At 40.7% G+C, this 19,370-nt stretch overlaps 2 protein-coding genes across 4 annotated transcripts in view; one reads left to right on the top strand and one right to left on the bottom strand.

Moving 5' to 3' along the window:
* CDC40 (cell division cycle 40) overlaps positions 1-3,840 on the top strand; it is a 49,967-nt gene extending 46,127 nt beyond the window's left edge. The window contains exons 14-15 of the mRNA XM_059176862.1: positions 527-671; positions 1,911-3,840. Coding sequence (XP_059032845.1) covers positions 527-671; positions 1,911-2,088 — 323 coding nt within the window. The 3' untranslated portion in view covers positions 2,089-3,840. The remainder of the gene's footprint in view (positions 1-526; positions 672-1,910) is intronic.
* The window catches only part of METTL24 (methyltransferase like 24), a 120,768-nt gene that overhangs the window by 11,455 nt on the left and 89,943 nt on the right, over positions 1-19,370 (bottom strand). The window contains exons 5-6 of one of the 3 annotated variants that reach the window (XM_059176873.1): positions 13,041-13,169; positions 9,142-9,881 (exon numbers count right to left, since the gene is read on the bottom strand). In XM_059176873.1, the coding sequence (XP_059032856.1) occupies positions 9,738-9,881; positions 13,041-13,169 (273 nt within the window). In that variant the 3' untranslated portion in view covers positions 9,142-9,737. Of the gene's footprint in view, positions 1-9,141; positions 9,882-11,184; positions 13,170-19,370 lie in introns of those variants that run through there. The other 2 variants (XM_059176871.1, XM_059176872.1) reach the window with 2 other exon arrangements.

Below are 19,370 nucleotides of genomic sequence, written 5' to 3'. Positions count from 1 at the left end.
CTCTAGAGACTTTGGTGAATCTTGGGTAGATAAAAGCAGTTTGGCCTTTCAGGAACAGTTCCGATACCTCTTTTTTGTATGGTTTTATTTAATAATCCTAGGTTTTCTTACCTAGCATTAATCTTTCCTTTTCCCATAATTAACACAGATAAGTCTCTTTTCCCCCGTGGTTCTCTTGTCTGTGCTTACTCCTAAAATTAATTTCATTTCATAAAATTTTCTTTAGTGTTGTTCATGCTAAACTCAGAATTTCTGCATATCCTTATTCAAACAAAAAAGGCTTTTATATGAAGAGTGCTCAATGATATGGGATTATTTGAGCGAAATCCATTACTTCTTTATATATAAATCCCTCTTGTCAGTGACAAATTTGTAACACTTTATAGCTGGTATGGTAAATTCATTTTCCTATTATTATAAAGCAATTGGGAACAAAAGAATATTAACATCTGAACAGACTGAAAATAAAAAGTCTTTTCAGAATTTTCAGTCTTGGTCTAACATGTCTCATTTATTGAATTCACAGGGAAATGGTTAGCCTGCCAATCGATGGACAACCAAATCTTAATTTTTGGAGCACAGAACAGATTTAGATTGAATAAGAAAAAAATTTTTAAGGGCCATATGGTAGCAGGTTATGCTTGTCAGGTGGACTTTTCACCAGACATGAGGTAAGTTTAAATTTTCTTTTATATTCTCGCATTCAAATGTGATGACATAAACCAATGTCGTACAAATAGTAACAGTTTAAAAATCACTGTCCCATACGTAATCGCATGATTACTATGCAGATTGTCACAACGTCTGATGGAAGGACAAGAACAAGTTATGAAAACTACATTTAGCTTTTTTAAGTTCTTCAGTGGGTCTCTTTATCTTGCTTAGTCTTGTGCCCTTTAACCACAGCATAAGTTGCTGTCCATACAGTCTATGCCATATTTTCTCTCTGCTTTTCTGTAATTACTAGATGGCTGTGATCAAACGCTGGCAGAATTAATTCTGTACTGCAGTGTTGTCATTAAAAACTTCCTGCAGGGGCGCCTGGGTGGCTCAGTGGATTAAGCCGCTGCCTTCGGCTCAGGTCATGATCTCAGTGTCCTGGGATCGAGCCCCGCATCGGGCTCTTTGCTCGGCGGGAGCCTGCTTCCTCCTCTCTCTCTGCCTGACTCTCCGCCTACTTGTGATCTTTCTCTCTGTCAAATAAATTAATAAAATCTTTAAAAAAAAAAAAAAATCTTTAAAAAAAAAATAAAATAAAAAAATAAAAACTTCCTGCAGCTTTTCTATGGTGAGACCTCAAATCCAGCTCTTGAGTCTTTCTAGGCTGCACTGTTTGTGAAACCCAGAGAAAGTCTCTCTATGAGTAAAACTCTGCATTCATTCTCTCATTCTTAACTAAAATATATAAGGAGAAGTAATCCAGAAGTCTGTGTAACCTTGTATATTTAGGATAGGAATTGTGCCGTAGACTCCTGCCTCCGAGTTAGTCTTAAACATTTTCAGAAGTGTTGAAGCCAAAAAGTAATTATGAAGGTGGTTGAGTCCAATTACAGTAGGATAGGTGTCCCCTGCGTGATGTGAGGCCGGTTGCCCTGCACTGTTTCTCTCTAAAGAGTGATTGGATACTGCTTCTCTTGTGGCCCTGGGTTTCCCAACCTTCCAGGTTAATCCATTTTTTACTCACAGATTGGTAGCTCGATGGGGAGAGTGTTTGGGTAGAAGTTTAAATCATAGACTGCTTTAAGCTCTACTCTGTTATTCTCACTGAGCATTGTGTGTTCACACTGACTTATATTACCATGAAAAAGATAAACTCCCTGTTTCTTATCCATTTTGTCAGTTTAAGGTGAATTTAACAATTTAATCAAGGTGAATTTAACAATTTGAATTTATTTCTCTTCCCATTCTAGCTATGTGATTTCAGGAGATGGCAATGGAAAATTGAACATCTGGGACTGGAAGACCACAAAACTCTACAGTCGATTTAAAGCTCATGATAAAGTGTGTATAGGGGCAGTGTGGCATCCTCATGAAACCTCTAAAGTCATAACGTGTGGTTGGGATGGTCTCATTAAGTTGTGGGATTAATGAGACTAATCCTTATCTAGGGTCATTTTTGATCCAATATCATATTTAACTATATTTAATTATTAAATGTGTTGGATGACAACTTGATTTACAAATTAGGATTTCCTTACATGGCCTTATGAAATTGACCCATTGTTTAAAAATTTTTTTTGGTAAATTTGGCTCACACAATTTCATTGGCAACTTCATTTTGTTCTTTATAGATGTTATTTATACAGAAATGACCATTGGCTTTCATTGTGGTGAGTAGTAGTTGTTGGCAGGCAGTCTGGGTTTAACCACCCCCCCCTTGACATACCGAAAGGATCTCTTTGGGGTTGAGGAAGAATCCCTGGTGGATTGGGGGTAATATAATTAATGACAGATAATTCTGAAAGAAGGTAAAACCATGCACAATTACTGTTTCCATTATTTTTGGTGGGTCAAGTTCAGATCTTTGGATTCAAGAGTTCTATTTTTTATGACATATATCGTATGTTTACTTGTAAGGCAGCAATCTTCTCTGACTGCAGTGTTTCTTTAACTATTAAACAATGGAAAATAAACAGTCCAGAGTTTTTTTCCTTGGCTTTCTTCCCAGTCAGTATAGACAGGACTATATGTTATAAGAGAATTATGTTATTTTTGAAAGTGAAACTCAAGAGAATTGAGTCAAGACTTTGAGTTTTATTTGTATTTACTATCTGTAAGGACCTGGCTACACTTCCAGAAATCAGGGTCTCCTAGGTCATCGATTCATAGATGTTACTACTGAAATACTCCTCATAGGAGATGGGGTATGAGGGCGTCGTCTAAAATGTCAACTTGTAATTTCTTTGAAGTAGTGTGTTTGATCTTTAAAATTATTCTGATTTTGCTTATGAATATATGCAACAGAACTTTTTAGGAGTAGAAAAATTTTTAACTTCTCTCCGAATCTTTGAATAAAATTGACACTCCAGGAAAATGGCTGTCATTCCCCAGTTTGAGAAGCAATAACTAGTTGGTTTAAAAAAAAAAATGTTTAAGAACTTGGATTGTGAAATCAGAATAGCCTCTTGAATAGAGTAGCTAACAGCACTTTGGTTGACAAGCCATTTCTCCTGTTTTGTTACAAATCTCTGTAAGATATGTGAATATTTGAATGTGCTTTGAAATATTTCAGTACCATGCTTAAAAACATTGGTTCATAGCTGCTCAGAGTGCTGACTTAGAGACCAAAATCATGTTGAATGTTGATATCCTAAGGGCACTGGGCTCTCGAGAACGATTCGTGCTCCTTGTGCTTAAGGACTTCCATTTTCAAAAAATTAACTTTTAAAAAGGCCCGGTATAGATGACCTGGCACTATGGCCACATATAAATAAATTTCAAAGAAGATAGAAAAAGAGAATAAAAAATGGTAAGACATGTTATTTTGGGGCACACAGACACTCAAAGAAATACGAACACACTGCCCGGCCTCTGCCTTTGTGTATCTGCCAGTAAGAGTGGCTGCCCTTCCCAAAGAGGAAGGAATTCACACAAAACCTTTTCTTTAGTCCCAAACCACTGGTTTTAACAAATGTGAATGATTGAATTGTGATGGGACAGAAAGAATTAATCATACATTTAAGCAATCTTGTTCAGCATCAGTATTGTATATGTTACAAATCATAATTTCTAAATCTGGGTTTATTTTATTGTGTTTTTGACTGTTTCTAAACTAAGTAACTGTATATAAAAGTTGTCTCTTTTTAAAAAAAAATCGTATTTTTAAATAAAGCATTTTTTTCTAGAAAGTGTTATCAAAATTTTCATTCTTAGTCTTAACTGTTGAGACAACAGCTTAAACCATCTGCAGATTTTAAATGGTCATTTTTATTTTATGGGGAGAAATGCTTTTAGAAGTGGGGATGATATATGAATATGGTATATGAGTGGATTTATTCTAGTTAATATCAGAAATACGGGGCGGCGCGCTGACAGCACACAGATTAAGTCTAACACATTCCGTATTTGTTCACTCAGTGGTGGCACTGAGTTATGACTGCACCCATTTCAGAGTATACAAATAAGTGAGGTTCTTTTCCAGCTTAAAAAAGTCTCAAGATTGTGTTATTGGAATTAAGTGGTTACCTTCTGGCCCTTTTTCCTCACTGCAGCTTTTTGATCACACCCAGATTTCCCTCCTAAAGGTTAGCATAAAAGTGATGCTTTACTGAAAGTGTTAATCAAATAAATATTTAAATATTGAAGCAGAAGCTGGGAATATTTTGTCCTTATGAGGAGACAGTTTTAAGATAAGGAACAGGAAACAGTATCAAACAGGCACTTCTCTAAGTAAATAAGTATAGAGTGATTTTTGACGAAGCATTGTGAGGCTGGTTGATGCCCTTATTGGCATATTTATAAATTACCAGAAGGAAATTGACAGTGAAATATTAAACTCTTGAATGACAGCCGTAAGGCCTGCAGCACCACCAATGATTATAGAAAGCTTTCCTTGAAGTCTCAGTGTAGACTGAGAACCCTCTACATGAGAATCACCTAGAGATGATGGTGTTGCTCGCTGAGATACAGAAGAGGAGAAGAGAGAGTAGTTGGAAGAGCCATCATGAAATGAGGTATGAGGAAGGCACATGCGAAGTGCCATCCAGTCAGTGTGGGTTTCAGGGTGAGACCTAGGGAACGCCGATGCTGTGTGCCATCAAAGATGCATGTTTTCCACATACTGACATCTCTGAAATAGGGCTGTGTCTTAAAATCAGTGCTGTGTCATGGTTTAATTGGCAGCGTTCTCTCTTAGTGGATCATACAGTAACTGATGAAATACAGTAGAAACAAGGCAGGTGCGAGGGGACCTATGAAGAAGAGATGATCCAGTAGAAAGACGTTTCTATCACAGCATGTGACTCCAAATTCGTGAGAGCCCATAGATTTGCAGAGAACACCCATGTTCTCAAATGTTCTCGCTTTGATCAATGGGTAAATAAAACAAATGAACCAACAAAAGAACGCCATTGGGAAATATAAAGATATTTATATTAATATATATTTGAATGTATATTAATGTGAATATACCGAAAAAGCTGTATGTTCATTCACTGGGTCAAACTCAGCACTTTAGCAAGGTCCCCAGTTGACCTTCACACTAAGGAGGAGAACCAGTGCAGCAGAGTCTGAGTTTGTCTTAAGTATTTCAGAAATGGCACTGTTTGGTACATGTAAGAGAAATTTTGTTAGCCAGACATAAATACATGCGTAGTGTGCGTGTACATTTAGGTATGTGTATATATATGCATGTAAAGATATGTATACACATTTTCTGTATTTATATGTTCGTAATCATTTTAATAATTGTGGAAACAGCTTTCTCAACCTAAACACTGTCATTTTATCTGGAACTTAAAGGAAAAAAAGTTGCAGCTTAGAACCAGAGTCCTTAGAGGGGCTTTAGTTTTAGTGACAAAGAAAGAGCAAACTCCTCTGCCTGTACAGCTTCCTGTAACTGCAATCACAATCTTTAGGGGAATTTTCTAGCTCCCCACATCCTATTCTTCACTCTTCAGCATTTGCGATCTGAGGGACTGACTCAAATCTCAAACATTTTTTAAGTACACATTCCAGGATAGTGCTAATAGAAAATGTGAGCCATTTGTGTAATTTTTTTTCATGTGTACAATTTTTAACTTTCTAATGGCCACATTAAAAAAATGGGATATTAATTTTAATAATACATTTCATCTAATATAATATATCCAAAGTATTAGTTCAACATTCAGTTATCTTTTTAAAAGATCGATTTAGGGATGCCTGGGTGGCTCAAGTCAGTGAACATCTGCCTTCAGCTCAGGTCATGATCTCAGGGTCCTGGGATCAAGTCCTGCATCAGGGACTCCACTTCTCTTGCTCAGCAGGGCCCCTGCTTCTCCCTCTGGCTGCTACTCCCCCTGTTTGTACTCTTGCCTTATTTCCCTCTCTCTCTCTCTGGAAATAAAATCTTTTTTTAAAAAATATTTATTTATTTTATTTTAGCGCAAGCTGGGAGGGAGGGCCAGAGGAAGAGGGGGAAGGAGAATCTCAAGCGGACTTCCCACCGAGCATGGAGCCTAATGTGGGACTCGATACCAAGATTCTGAGATCATGACCTGAGCTGAAATCAAGAGTCAGAAGCTTAACCGAGACACCCAGGTGCCCCTCAATTATTTTTTAAATAAATATTTTACTTTCCTCATACTAAAGTCTTTGAAACCTGGTATGTATTTCACACATTAACAGCATGTCTCAATTAGACACTAAATATTCATCAGATAATTTTGCCTGTTTCACACTAAGTCGATGTACCAAGCCCAAGCTGTTGCAAATATATCAGAGCTTTCTAGTAACTGAATCAGGTAGATGTTTCTAAATTAAGTTAATTAAAAGTAAACAATTTAAAATTCAGTTCCTCTGTCACATTAGCCACATTCTAAGTGCTCAGTAGCGACCTGCGGCTAATGGCTACCATATTACATGAAATGGGTCTAGCACCGCTTTATATACCCATGGCTCAAATATTCAACTAAACTGCTTTATCTTCGGAAAGGAATCAAAGGTTCAGACTACTCAAAATACATTAAGAATATAAATTTTTCTCTGCTTCATTTTGGGTAGTTTCCTCAGGTTTATCTTCCAGTTTGCTTTGCAATCTCTTCAGCTGTGTCTAATCTGCCGCTTAATCCATTAAATGTATTCCAGTGACTTTCCCTTTCTGGAAGTAGTTTTATAGATTTTTATATCTACCCGTTCTTCATATATCATTTTCTTAAGGTTTCTATATAGTCTTTCATGCCTTTAATCATTTTAAACAATTGGTATTATACTTTAAGACTTGTTACATCAAGTGCTTGAGCTGAAAACCCTAGCATTTACCTCATGGTGGGCCACTACCTTGTCAGTTGTAATTTTCTATCAGGCGTTCATCTTAAGCAGTTCTTGCTTTTTCTTTTTTGAAGAAATCTTTGTAGCCTAAGTTGAAGAGTACCTTCACAGTGGTTTTACATTCATTTCTGCCATACACCCTTATGTTTCACTCCCTCGGTTTTTTATCTTCATTTCTCAGCTTACGGTTTTCCTCCCCATGAGATTAATATAAATTCAACTCCTCAAGCAGACCAGAGGTTTCAAATTCTCATGGGAAACTTGTAGTTCCTCCCAGAGCTGCAGCAAGGATAGGCTTTCTTGTGTTGGGGTTTGGGGATGAGGGCGGTAGGTTTTTTTTAGGGCTCTTGCATTGAGGTCGTGTAGCCCTCCCAGGGCCCACTGCGCAGGTGTCTCTATGCCAGTCCTTTCCACCTTATCTCTGGTGCTGTAGGCCTCTAGCTCGGCTGGTCCACTAACCCCTTAGGACTCCTGCTGAGTAGGTTCCTGCTCTACCTGTCTGGGTCTAGGCTCCCTCTGAGCTTTGTATGTATGAAGATTTTTCCCTCTTGGGCATTCTGCCATACATGTGAATGTATATGTACATATGTGTGTGTTGTGTACACACATGCATGTTCACACATGCACATACAGAAGGATCACCACATATATACACACTTAATCTAGTATCTTCAGATAGTGCCACTTCATTAGGATATTCTGTAAACAGTTGTATAAACCAGTATAGTCTGAAACACTCCATTTTTAGAACCCTGTGAGTTTAAGCATATTATCCGAAGAGGTACTTGGCCTGAGGGCACTTCATTTGACTGTAGAGCCATCATCACGAATTCATTCCTCTGTTATCCAGGCCTTTTCTTCTGAATAAGCACATCATTTGGATTCTTCTAAATTTATCCCAAGGCTTCTCTTCATAGCACACAAATCAAGAAATTACCTTGCCACTGTCTGAGCCTTCTCCAATCACAAAAATCTTAGAATAATGAGATTTTCAAGATGGAAGAAACCTCAAAAATCAAATATTCCAACCTCAGATAAGCAAATAGGCCAATAAAGGTGATAGTTTGCTCGATGCCACACAGCTAGTCAGTGACAGCAGCACAGTCTTTCTCCTTTCATCCTACTGTTCTGCCTCCTCCCCATAATCGACTTAGTTGTGGATTTTTTAAACTGTCATCTTTGTGGCATAGCCTTTGTGGCTTCCAGCTTGCTGTCTCCGAGTGAGGTAGTTCAAAAGAAACACTCCGCTGTTGAGACTGTGTTTCATCCTTTAGTAAAACAGAACCTAGTGAATGGCATTTTCTTCGTCTCTCCCATTAGAGTTGGGCCCCATCAGTGTGCCCACGGGAATGTTGCTTGTTTTAAGAAGAATTAATTATTGTTTTTCCCCCAAAGATTGATTTATTTATTTGAGAGAGCGTGCGTGCGTGCATGTGCACACACACACACACACATGCACAGTGGGGTGGAGAAGAGGGAGAGAGGATCACAAGCAGACTCCGTGCTGAGTGGGGAGTCTGCCACGGGGTTTAATCCTACAACCCTAAGATCACAACCCTAGCTGAAACCAAGAGTCAGATGCTCAACTGACTGTACCACTCAGATGCCCCACAAAGCATTAATTTTAATGAAACTAGCATTTTTCCATATAGTGTTAAAATGTGACATTAAACTCACTTGATTTATTTTCCTTAAGGACAGAAACATAAAGAATTTCAGTATCTTCTAAATTTAGGCAGTTTAAGAATACATTGGATAGGGGCGCATGGGTGGCTCAGTGAGTTAAGCCTCTGCCTTTGGCTCAGGTCATGATCTCGGGGTCCTGGGATCTAGCCCTGCATCAGGTTCTCTGCTCAGTGGGGAGCCTGTCCCTTCCTCTTTCTCTGCCTGCCTCTCTGCCTACTTGGGATCTCTTTCTGTCAAATGGATAAATAAAATCTTTAAAAAAAAAAATACATTGAATCTTTGGGTTATGATTTCATGTGGTAAGTCAAGTTCAAATACCTCTTTCAATAAGAAAAAGACATTTTTACATAAAGTTAAATGTGTTTTTGAACTCACAAAGAAGCGGCAGTTGGCTAATACGAAAAGAATTATGTTATTGCTTCAAAGGCAAACATAAACTTATCTCCAGCTGAAAAGAACAATTATATTAATGGAGCCTGGAGGTATTGTTGTGTTGTCAAGAATAATAATGTTTTAATGAGGGTTTCACTTTTAATCTGACAAAATGCAATGATAAGACGAGCTCCCTGGTATTAACCAAAGCTTTGCAAAACCCAAACATGTAATACTTGGGAGATACAGATCTTATACTGTATTTACTGTATCTAAGATCATATAGCCAAGGCAGAGAGGGCATACGTGAATAATTCACTTGGACTAAACACTGTAAACTCATGGATTTACTTTTGTTCTACCCTGATACAGATGGGTGAATTTTAACATATTTGCTTACTTCTCCCTAACTTTCTTCATTTTAACACATCAAATAGTTGCAAATATTTATGCGATAACCTGTTCAAGCTGCCATCAGATACAATCGCTCAAAGAGAAGGCAAAAGGGAAATTCCTTTCCTTTGAATTTAATCTTGAATTGTGACAGAGTTTGCACCAAAAGGTGATTTCTGAATCTCTGACATAGCTCTTTTATGTCTTTCACCTAAATAAGGTTTTTTTAAAATCATTTGAAGAACATTATTAAATTCATATTTTCAGATTCACTTACAGGCATTGGTCTGCTAAGATGAGGCTCGTGAACCTGCAGGTCAAAACTGGCTTGAAAACACAGGAAACACAGTGCATTTCCAAGTGACTGGGCCCTTTCTAAAACCCAAGAGGAAAGTGCCACATAGTGGGACAAGCCAGGGCCAAGAGCTGCTTCCAGGCCTCGCAAGAGCTTTTCTGGCAACCTGAAATATTGACAAAGAAGTCACTGGGCCCCCCATCCTTTCAGGAAGTTTCCATTTGGCAGGCATATTTTAATTAAGTAGATTGCTTAAACGAAGCTTGCATGCTACCAAAACGTCCCAAACTCTAACAGATCGGCAGGTCTGATGTTAGTGTGTTAGTGTATTTGTAGCTTCCCTCCCCTCTCCCAATTTACTAGTAAGGAAGTAAAAAGTCCTTTGGGCCTGGTATCTCAATGTCTGTTAGAGACTGTGGTGGCCGCACAGCGGAGGGAAGGGGACCTACCCAGCCTCTGGATCTGAAATCTAGAGAGCGAATCCCTACTGTACCATCTACTAGTGGCAGCATCTGCATAAGCTACTAACCCTCTCAGAGTTTCCTCACCTGTGTAATGGGGCAAATTACACCTTTGTGCAGGGTTGCTGGGAGAACTGGGAACCCTCTGTGCACAGTGCCGGGCACACAGGATGCTCTCCATAGTAGCTCTTGACTCTGCCCCTTCTCTGGGTTCTGTTTGTGCTGCTCTTGTGGGGGTCACAGTGGTACTGGCTCTTGTTTTGCCTTCACAAGTGGGATCTTCCCAAACAGCCGTGCTGTGCTACCCCAGACCCTTGCTCATGGCCTATACCGGTAGCTCTCCACAGGGGGATGATCTGCAGCCGTCTCTGGTTGTTGCAACTGAGAGGGGAGGTGGGGAGGTGCTCCTGGCAGCTAGTGGGGAGGGCCAGGGATGCTGCCGAACATTGTACAAGGCACGGAACAGCCCTCTCTCTCCCAACAAGGAATAATCCAGCCCAAAATGGCAATCTGTACTGAGGTTAAGAAACCCCAGCCTATACACAATAAGCATAATAAATTTCAGAGGTAGGGGAAACCATAGCAACAGTCAGGATAGTCATCATAAATTTCAAACTATCCTTGAAGGGAATGAAGGACAGTCTTGGAAATAAGCACAAAATAAGTACAAAAAACTACTGAACAAGCTGCCTTGTAGGTGGGTGTGGGTGGGTGTGTTTGCAATTTATTTTGAGTTTGTGTTTTTTTTTTCCTTAACAGTACAGCCATTCTTGCTTCAGATTATATATATATATATATATATAATGTGATGAAGTCTATGTTTGTACCACCAGTCTGCAATAAATGGGGACTTGCCCTGTACAAAGGGGGCTTTTCAGTGAGTCCATCAATCTTCAATCCCCTGAATTAAAAATCTTAATATGGGCGTGTATGTACCTAAAATCTGATCAGACTGGACACATCAGATTAGCACACTTCATACTCTGGTGTAGAAGAAGGCTCACGGGGTTTAATGTATAAAAAGGTTTATTGTATAGACTTCACTGTATAAAATTTTAATTAAAAAAATAAAAGAGAGGATCTGTGATACAATCCAAGCAGGAAGTGGACTAAAGGTAACTTTGTTTTAGAGGCTGTGACACCAGGCATTTCAGAGATTTTCATGAACTCTTTGTGCTTTTGAGATGCCCATGGACGTAGAGAGCAACTTAGCTGCTATTTTAAGCTCCCATCTCAATGACTTTTACTAATGTACTGTGCATTTTAAAAATAAAAAGCTTATTATTCAGAAAGTCTTGTTCCCTTTTGAACTGAAGTCAGTAAGATCATCTAACTCTACTATATTTTGGTTTCTCACTTGAGGGCATGGTATTTTCAAACCACTGCAAGAAATAAAAAGCCAACCCAGGGCACAGCTGGGGTAGAAGGCGGTAAAAAGGTGGGAGAAGGAATAAAGTCTAGTCGCAACCAGCATTCTGCTCTCTCCCCAAGTTTCTTGGACAATGAGTCTATAGTTTTCTTGCTCTCTTGTGATGTTAAAAAAAAAAAATCCAGAAAATATACTTAATTTATAATAAGGTAATAATTTGGTTTATTTTTATGCTAACTACTTGACTTGTTTGAAGTAGACTTTTTGAAAATCATTCATGGGGGTAAATGTCTAATCCCATAAATAAAAATGATGGAGATCACTTTATCTACTGAAAATCTACATTTCCTGTTTAATTTTTAAAAATATAGAAAGGACTGGGGTTACTGAAACCCAATGTAAGCATCTCAGGAAAGAGACAGACTTAGGCTCTCAGGCCACAGTCTTCTAACAAATGCCCACAGGCAGTAGAGAAAAACTCACTTAATCTTTGACATAATGTGTTAAAAAAAAAAAAAAAAGATTTGACAGCATAAGCAAGGCGGTGGTTGAGAAATCAGGTTTGAAGTCAGTGGAGACAATAGCACAGACACCCAAATTCTGCTTTGTGCTTAGTTCGTAGGAGCAGAAGGGGATTTAAGGCTGAGTATGAAAAGATCCTGAGTTCAAGTTCTTGACAGTCTAGTCTTTTAAACTCAGTGACAGACTTTGGTGTGTCTGAGTCCCCAGAAACCAGCATCAGGGGTGCTTCTAAAGCCACAGCACGGCCTCCGCAAAGGCTGAAGATGAATGGCTGAAATCTACAAGGTCCTAAAGAATGTCGTGGACCAGCTGAACAAAAACAACCTTGAAAGAGGGGGAGTGAAAGCCAAGGGAAAGGCCCTATGTTACCCAGTTAGCTACAAACTTAAGAATCTCATCAACCCAGGAAAAAAGGAAAATTTTATGTAATTTCTTTTTCATGTTGGTGAATTCATGGATTTTAGATATATAGTGGATTTTAGGGAAAACAGATGAGTGGGGGTTATCCTCTCAGTTACAATGAAAAACGACAAGCATTCCCGCTCTGCCAGAGGCAAACAGGTGAAAGGCCTGGGCTTTGGACGATGGAGATGGACCCCGGTGGCACTCCTGTGTCCATCCCAACCACAGGTGTTGAGTGTGTCCCTGCCACAGGCAATCACACAACCCCCGCCCAGAGCAGCTGACAGGCTAGTGGGAGGAGGCGGGACAGGACACCAATCGTTAGCACGCCGAACATGCCTCATTCTGCAGCTGTGTCCCCGAGCTCTTGATGAGGTCTGGCACCCTAGGTCCACCTTGTATTCACCCAACTCAGAGTATAACAGCTACTTGCATTGAAAATGTCCTTCTTCAGGAACAGCTGGGGTTTAGACAAATCTTTGTAACTATGAAAAAGCCTGAAGCCCTTTAGTTCTACCTCCTTGAGGAGGCTGTACCAGAATCGCACGACACTGCTGTCACCGCCACTGACCTCAAAACCGGGCCAGTGGAGGTGAATCGCAAAGGTGAGCTGTCCAATTTGTTCCAGGACATCTTCCAGAATAAGGTTTTCTAAAACTTTCCATTCTGCACTCTCCAGATCTGCTTTGAGAACATCAATCTGTAACAAAATGATGAAACGAGATTAGCAGATTCAATAAACGTTAAAAATACCACCTTGACATCAGGAACATCGCTGTATAACTAAGGACCTCCTACAAGAGCAGAATGTTTCAAGTTTTAGAGTTAGAAGTCTTTTTCTGGGGCCACGAATGACATGAGTTCCTAACCGCACACCACACCAGATGTTAATGTACAAATAATGAAATGCCAGTCAGAAATCATAATGGACCTCCCTACTTTCTGCCCAGTGGGAATGGCTGCCTAAGAAGGAGATGCTGGAGATTTCACAGAGCTCCATGTCCGCAGACTCTCCCCAACAACCTAGACTCCGCTCTCAGGAACCCAACCATGTCAGGACAGCATGGTGGCCCACAGGGGAGGGATGGACAGATGGCCACTGCCTGCCGGGACCACGTCACAAACCCCACCCCCCTCCAAATTCTCAGGACTGGAAGCCAGGGAGAGTTCTTGGGTATCTGAATATTAGACTTCTAAAAAAAAAAAAATGATGATTATCCCATAATTTCTTTTAAAGGTACACACCAGCACAGAATCTTAAAGAGGCAGGGAGGAAAAAAGGCAACACTATTCTCTATTTGTTTAATGAACCTAAATTCACATCCCAGGTAAGATGAAATATACGGAGAAGAATAGGCTAGGGGAGATTTTGTAATTAATTAAGTTAGGAGAATCAGCTTATTTTTGCTGGCTCTGCTATTAGAATAACAGAACCCCAAATGCCTTCAGGAAGCAAGAAAAGCTAATTCCTTACTGAGCGCCTGTGTGCGCCCCGCACCATGCAAAGTGCTTCGCTTGCAATATCCATTCACTCCCCTCAACGATTCTGCGAGCCTGACTCTGTTGCTATCCCTGTTTGAAGTTGAGGAAACCAGACTCAGAGAGGAACCCATCCCAAGTCATGCAGCTGGAGAGACTATGGGGACATGGGGATGAGTCTGTCCACATGGCCCCTGTTCTTACCCATTCCATGAACCCACAAGAGGTTTATGAGGCAACTCGGATTCCCTAAAAGGCTTTTTGGCTTAGAAAATAAGGTGCCATTAGAGAGTGAATAAGAGCCCGTGAGTAGAAGCCTTGTTATCAATATCCCCAGCTTACATCTGCAGAGCACTTTACAGCTTAAAGAATTACTCTCTACATACATAATCTCAGTGAAACAGCCCTATATGCAGACGAGGCTTTCGTAAAAATGATTCTGGGCTCCCAAAATCGCCTGTGAGATCTGAAGAGCTGGGTGGAGGAGAAGATGGACAGGATTTAGACATAACTGCTCCAAGAAAACACTTTTCCAGTGTCCTGACATCCCAAAAGATATGCTTGTTTTCACTATCTTGCCTTGGACGGTAGCTCCCCGTGGTCCACCAGGGAAAGAGTGATGGTAACACGCCAAGAATACCAAGAGGCCTCAGAATCATCTAGATATCTGTAAACCACCCTGTCCAAACTCAAAGAGAAAAAGTAAATGAAAAACAAAGCAAAAAACTCCTTTCTTTTCTGAGAGGAACTGAACAAAGGCAGATTCCATGCAAACATGCCTGAGGCTAAGATAATTCTTGCGGATTGGACACAAAAGAATTAACTCACTCTTTTTTTCTTCATCTCTGCTGCCCTGCCACTTTCTTGACTTTGTTTAATCACTGAAATTTTAAGCTAAATGTTCTTGAATTGGGGTGATTAAACTGCCAGAAGAAGTATGTAACTAAAACTTTACAAAATTGTCTAATTAGTACAGAAAATATCCAAAACTCAAAATCAACATTTTGTGTCAATTCGTATAGTTAAGAATTTTTAAAAAATCTTTAGAGATTTATTTCTACCATGGTTTTCTGTGAGTTCACATATGCTGAACGTGATCAATATATCAAACTATTAAAGGGACAGGGCAAAGCTAATCAGACTGCAACTGACCTAAAAACTACATTGGGGAGTTAGAATATATATATGTTTCATATTTTTTCCAAACTTATTTTTATTTTTATTATTTTTTTAAAGATTTCTTTATTTATTTGACAAAGACAGACATCGCGAGAGAAGGAACACAAGCAGGGGGAGTGGGAGAGGGAGAAGCAGGCCGAGCAGGGAGCCCCATGCAGGGCTTGATTCTAGGACCCTGGGATCATGACCTGAACCTCCTAGGTGGTCCCCCAAACCTATTTTTAAAATGAGCCACCTAGGCACCTCCCAAACCTATTTTTAAAATAAGCTATCAATCAGAAGTTATGAGCAACAGAAAAAAATAAATAAATAAAGTAGGATAAATCATAGCAGATATATGCTTACTGTGAAAATCCAATTTTCACTTACAAAATACTATCTCCTATCAAAAGAGTGGAAAGTATTTCCAAATACGACAACTCTGCACACCCTGTTTGATTCCAATGACTGGAAATTTCCCTTTCAATCAGAATTGAGCAGGTTGATCTAAATCACACAGCCCAGGAGCGCGCAGGACCAAGGAGCTCATCAACTTCTTCCCTGACTTCCAGCCCGCAAGCAGAGCAAGCCAAATGCTGTGAATAAAACATGGGTTTCTTCCCCCGTGCGCTTTTTCCACTTTTTGTATTTCAGAATGTTCTACCACCACAACTATTCTGCAAATGTAATTTCCATTATTACTGCATTATGCATGCAATGTCATTGTTTATATAAGGCACCAAACATTTCTGCATCACGTACACTACTGTTCAGATTCTAACATCAGCTCTCAACAATCACGGCCCTAAAAATCATGCAAATGATTACATCGGAATAACCTCGTAATAACCAAGTGCCAATCTGAATCCAGTTAGGTTAAATCAGGTTTCCCGAGGAAAAGCAACGAGGTGTTAACGCTCTGTAAACTCTGTTATAATGAAAGACATGTTCTTGGTTGGAAGGGTCTAGGAGGAGGTAGGTCAAGCAACCTGTCTGCTACAATTTCAGGGGCATTAAAGAGGTCCTACCACCAAAAAAACCTCCTTTCCCTTGTGCCTAAAACACCCAACAAATCTCCTTTCGCAGGACTTTTTCAGGAAATGAGAATTTTAATTTTAACTGGATTAGGGTGTAAGGCCATTTGGCAGCCCCCCTCATCATGGGCATTAGCTTATGTCTGGGTTCATCTGCCCGGAACAGCAGAGATGAGAAAAGGTGGGCAAAGGGGCAGTGGCCTTTGTATTAAATTGCTAGGGCTTCCATTAAAAAAAAAAAAAAAGTACCACAGACTGGGGAGCTTCTGGAGGCTATACGCCTGACGTGGAGGTGTCCGACGGCGCTGTTCCCTCTGAGGGCTAGGCCCCTCTCCTAGCTCCTGCTGGTTTGCTGGAAGTCTCCATCATTCCTTGGCTTCTGCGTTACCCTGATCTATTTCTTCATCTTCACATTGGGTTATTCCTTCATCTACCCATTGCCTGCATCCAAATTTTCCCCCCTTTATAAGGACACCATTCATACCTGGTTAGGGGCCCAGCCTACACCCGTATGACTTCATTTAAGCTAATTACCTTGGCAGTGACCCTATTTCCAATGAAGATCATATTCTGAGGTACTAGGGGTTAGGACTCCCACAAGCGAGTCTGGGGACACACAACTCAAACCACACAGTGCGTGAGGTAACTGTCACTGCCAGAGCTTTGGTGAAGCGGTACATGTCCTAGAGCCCATTCACCAGTCAGTGCCTGGTGAAAGTGTCCTGTACCAGAGACCCAAGGGCCAGTGACTCTCTGAGGGAACTGTGTCCTGCCAGTCCCTCAGCAGCCAGCTCTGACCACTCCAACTTTGCAACATCCAGGGCAGGTCAACAGGGCTCCAAGGCCAATTAAAACCACCATCATCAAAGTCCTGTGCCTCATTCCCGGGTTCCTTCCGGGCCACACAAGCAGGCCCAATAGATGAACTTTGTCTTCTGGCTCCCCCAATTCCCTAGCCGCTTCCTTTTCCCTCCTGGGACTCTTCAGGCACCCGTTACCCTCATGCCTGCAGCTCCCCATCTGAGCCTTTTCCCTTTCAAGGGGCAGGACGGGCACTCCGCCCCTTGAAAGGACTGGGTCTAGGGCTCTCCGGCATCACTTCCACTTCCGTGTCCTATTGGGCAACGCAAATCACAATGCCAGCCCAGGTTCAAGGTGAGGGGAAAGTTGACAAAGACCCTGGGAGAGAGAATGGATTAAGCACGACTAATAAAGACAATACTGCAAAGGACAAGTAAAATAAATACATATAAGTCTCAGATATCCTATTAGTGTACCAGGGCTGCTATAACAAAATGCCACAGACTGGAGGAGGGGGGGTGGCGCGGCACTTAAACAACAGACATTTATATTTTCTCCCAGGTCTAGAGGCTGGGATGTCCAAGATCAAAGTGTGGGCGATCATGTTTTCTCCTGAGGCTTCTCCTTGGCTCACTGACAGCTGTTTCTACACTGTATCCTCTTATAGACTTTTCTCTGGGCTCATGCTCTCCTGGTATCTCTCCTTCTTAGAGTGATGCTAGTCTTATAGGACTAGGGCCCTACTCTCATGACTTCATTTAACTTTAATTACCTCCGTAAGGAGCCTATCACCAAATACAGTCCCACTGAGGGTAAGTGCTTCAACCCATTCATTTGGTGGGGTTGGCAGGGGGTGGGGTGGGGTAATAAAACCAGCATTTTTGTTAGAGTCTATTTAGAGGCAACCAGTATTTCTCCACAGAAAGTTTTAAAATACATCCCTGTCACTGTTATGGCAGCCTGACTGTAGGAGAGCCGGTAGTCCTTCCTTTGTGGTTAATGGCTAACTCCAGCTCTGGGGAGTAAAAATGTGAGCCACCTCCTTAACTGAAGATGAGTCATAGAGACTGTGACAGATTTTCTTTTTCAAAGATGTGTCCCCATTAACTCCCATCTCCTGCTTTTCTTCAACGTGGCCTTGACCCTCCTCTCATCAAGAGATGGAATTGATGTTCCCTCCCCAGGGAGGATTTCATGGGATGCAACCTACGCAGCTGCACCAGACCCCCCAGGTTGAAGGGCTCCATACTTGGCTTAATGCTCTGTTGTTGCTGACTTGAAGTTCTTAATAAGTTTTGAACAAGGGACCCTGAATTTTCATTTTGCACTGAGCCCCACAAATTAGGTCTCCGGTCCTGTGATGTTTCCCTGGAATCTTGATGGGCTTGTTGCCATTGACTAAGAGTATGGTAGAAGTGGTTCTAGATGACATCCAAGCCTGGACCATAAAAGCTTCTACTTTGTTCACTCACTCTCTAAAACTTTAGCCCCCAGGCCAGGTGTCTGACTGTCCACAGTGCTGTGAGAAAGTCCAAGATAGCCCTTGCAGAGAGCCCACATGAAGAGGCTCTTGGTCAATATGAAGAAAGAGATGCCAACCAACCCTGGTTTCTCTAGCCATCGTCTGACTGTAACCCCAGGAGAAACCCTGAGCCAAAACTAGCCAAAACTAGCCAGCAGAGTCCTTCCCAAACACTGACTCCAGAAACTGTGATCAATAATGTCATCATCACGCATCTTAGTTTTGGGGATAACTTGTTATGTAGCAGTAGATAACTAGAACAGAGACCAAGTACTATTTATGCAAAAGTTACAGGTTACTTGTACAGTATCAAGTACTATATATTCCAAAGCTGTGATTCCTAGAGATTCATTCATACATATATAACCAAAAAATACTCTCTTATTAAAAAATCAATACATGGTCATTATTTAAAAATAAAAACTACAGAAAAGAAAAAAGAAAAGGAGTTAAGACACCCATAGTCCGGATTTAAGAGTTAACTCTTGAATACCTGGTGTATTTCTTGCTAAACATTTTTCTTTGCCATAAACACACACACACACACACACACACACACAAAACACACAGATCATAGCATACACAGGCGTAATTCAAACATACCTGTTGTTTATAAAATTAGAATCATACTGTGTTTTCAAATATTCTTTTTAATGTAACAATGTAACAAACCATGGCTATCTTTCCAGGCCAATACATTTCCATCAGTGTTCTCTGTGTCCCCCCGGGGATGTCACAAGCACGTGACTGAGGTGGCTGGGGCACCTGAAGGCCTGAGGGAGATGTGGAGGAGGCTCTGGTTCCTCTACCTCGACCCAAGAGGACCAACTCCCTTTTTCTTTCTTTTATATATTTGGACTCCCTTGTAAATTTTAACTTGAAGAAGAGCTTTCCTGCCAAGAGAAAT

This window comes from Mustela lutreola, chromosome 6 (genome assembly GCF_030435805.1).
Source record: "Mustela lutreola isolate mMusLut2 chromosome 6, mMusLut2.pri, whole genome shotgun sequence".
NCBI classification, from domain to species: domain Eukaryota; kingdom Metazoa; phylum Chordata; class Mammalia; order Carnivora; family Mustelidae; genus Mustela; species Mustela lutreola.
The sequence above is the reverse complement of the archived record's forward strand: the minus strand, read 5'-3'. Positions and strand labels throughout refer to the sequence as shown.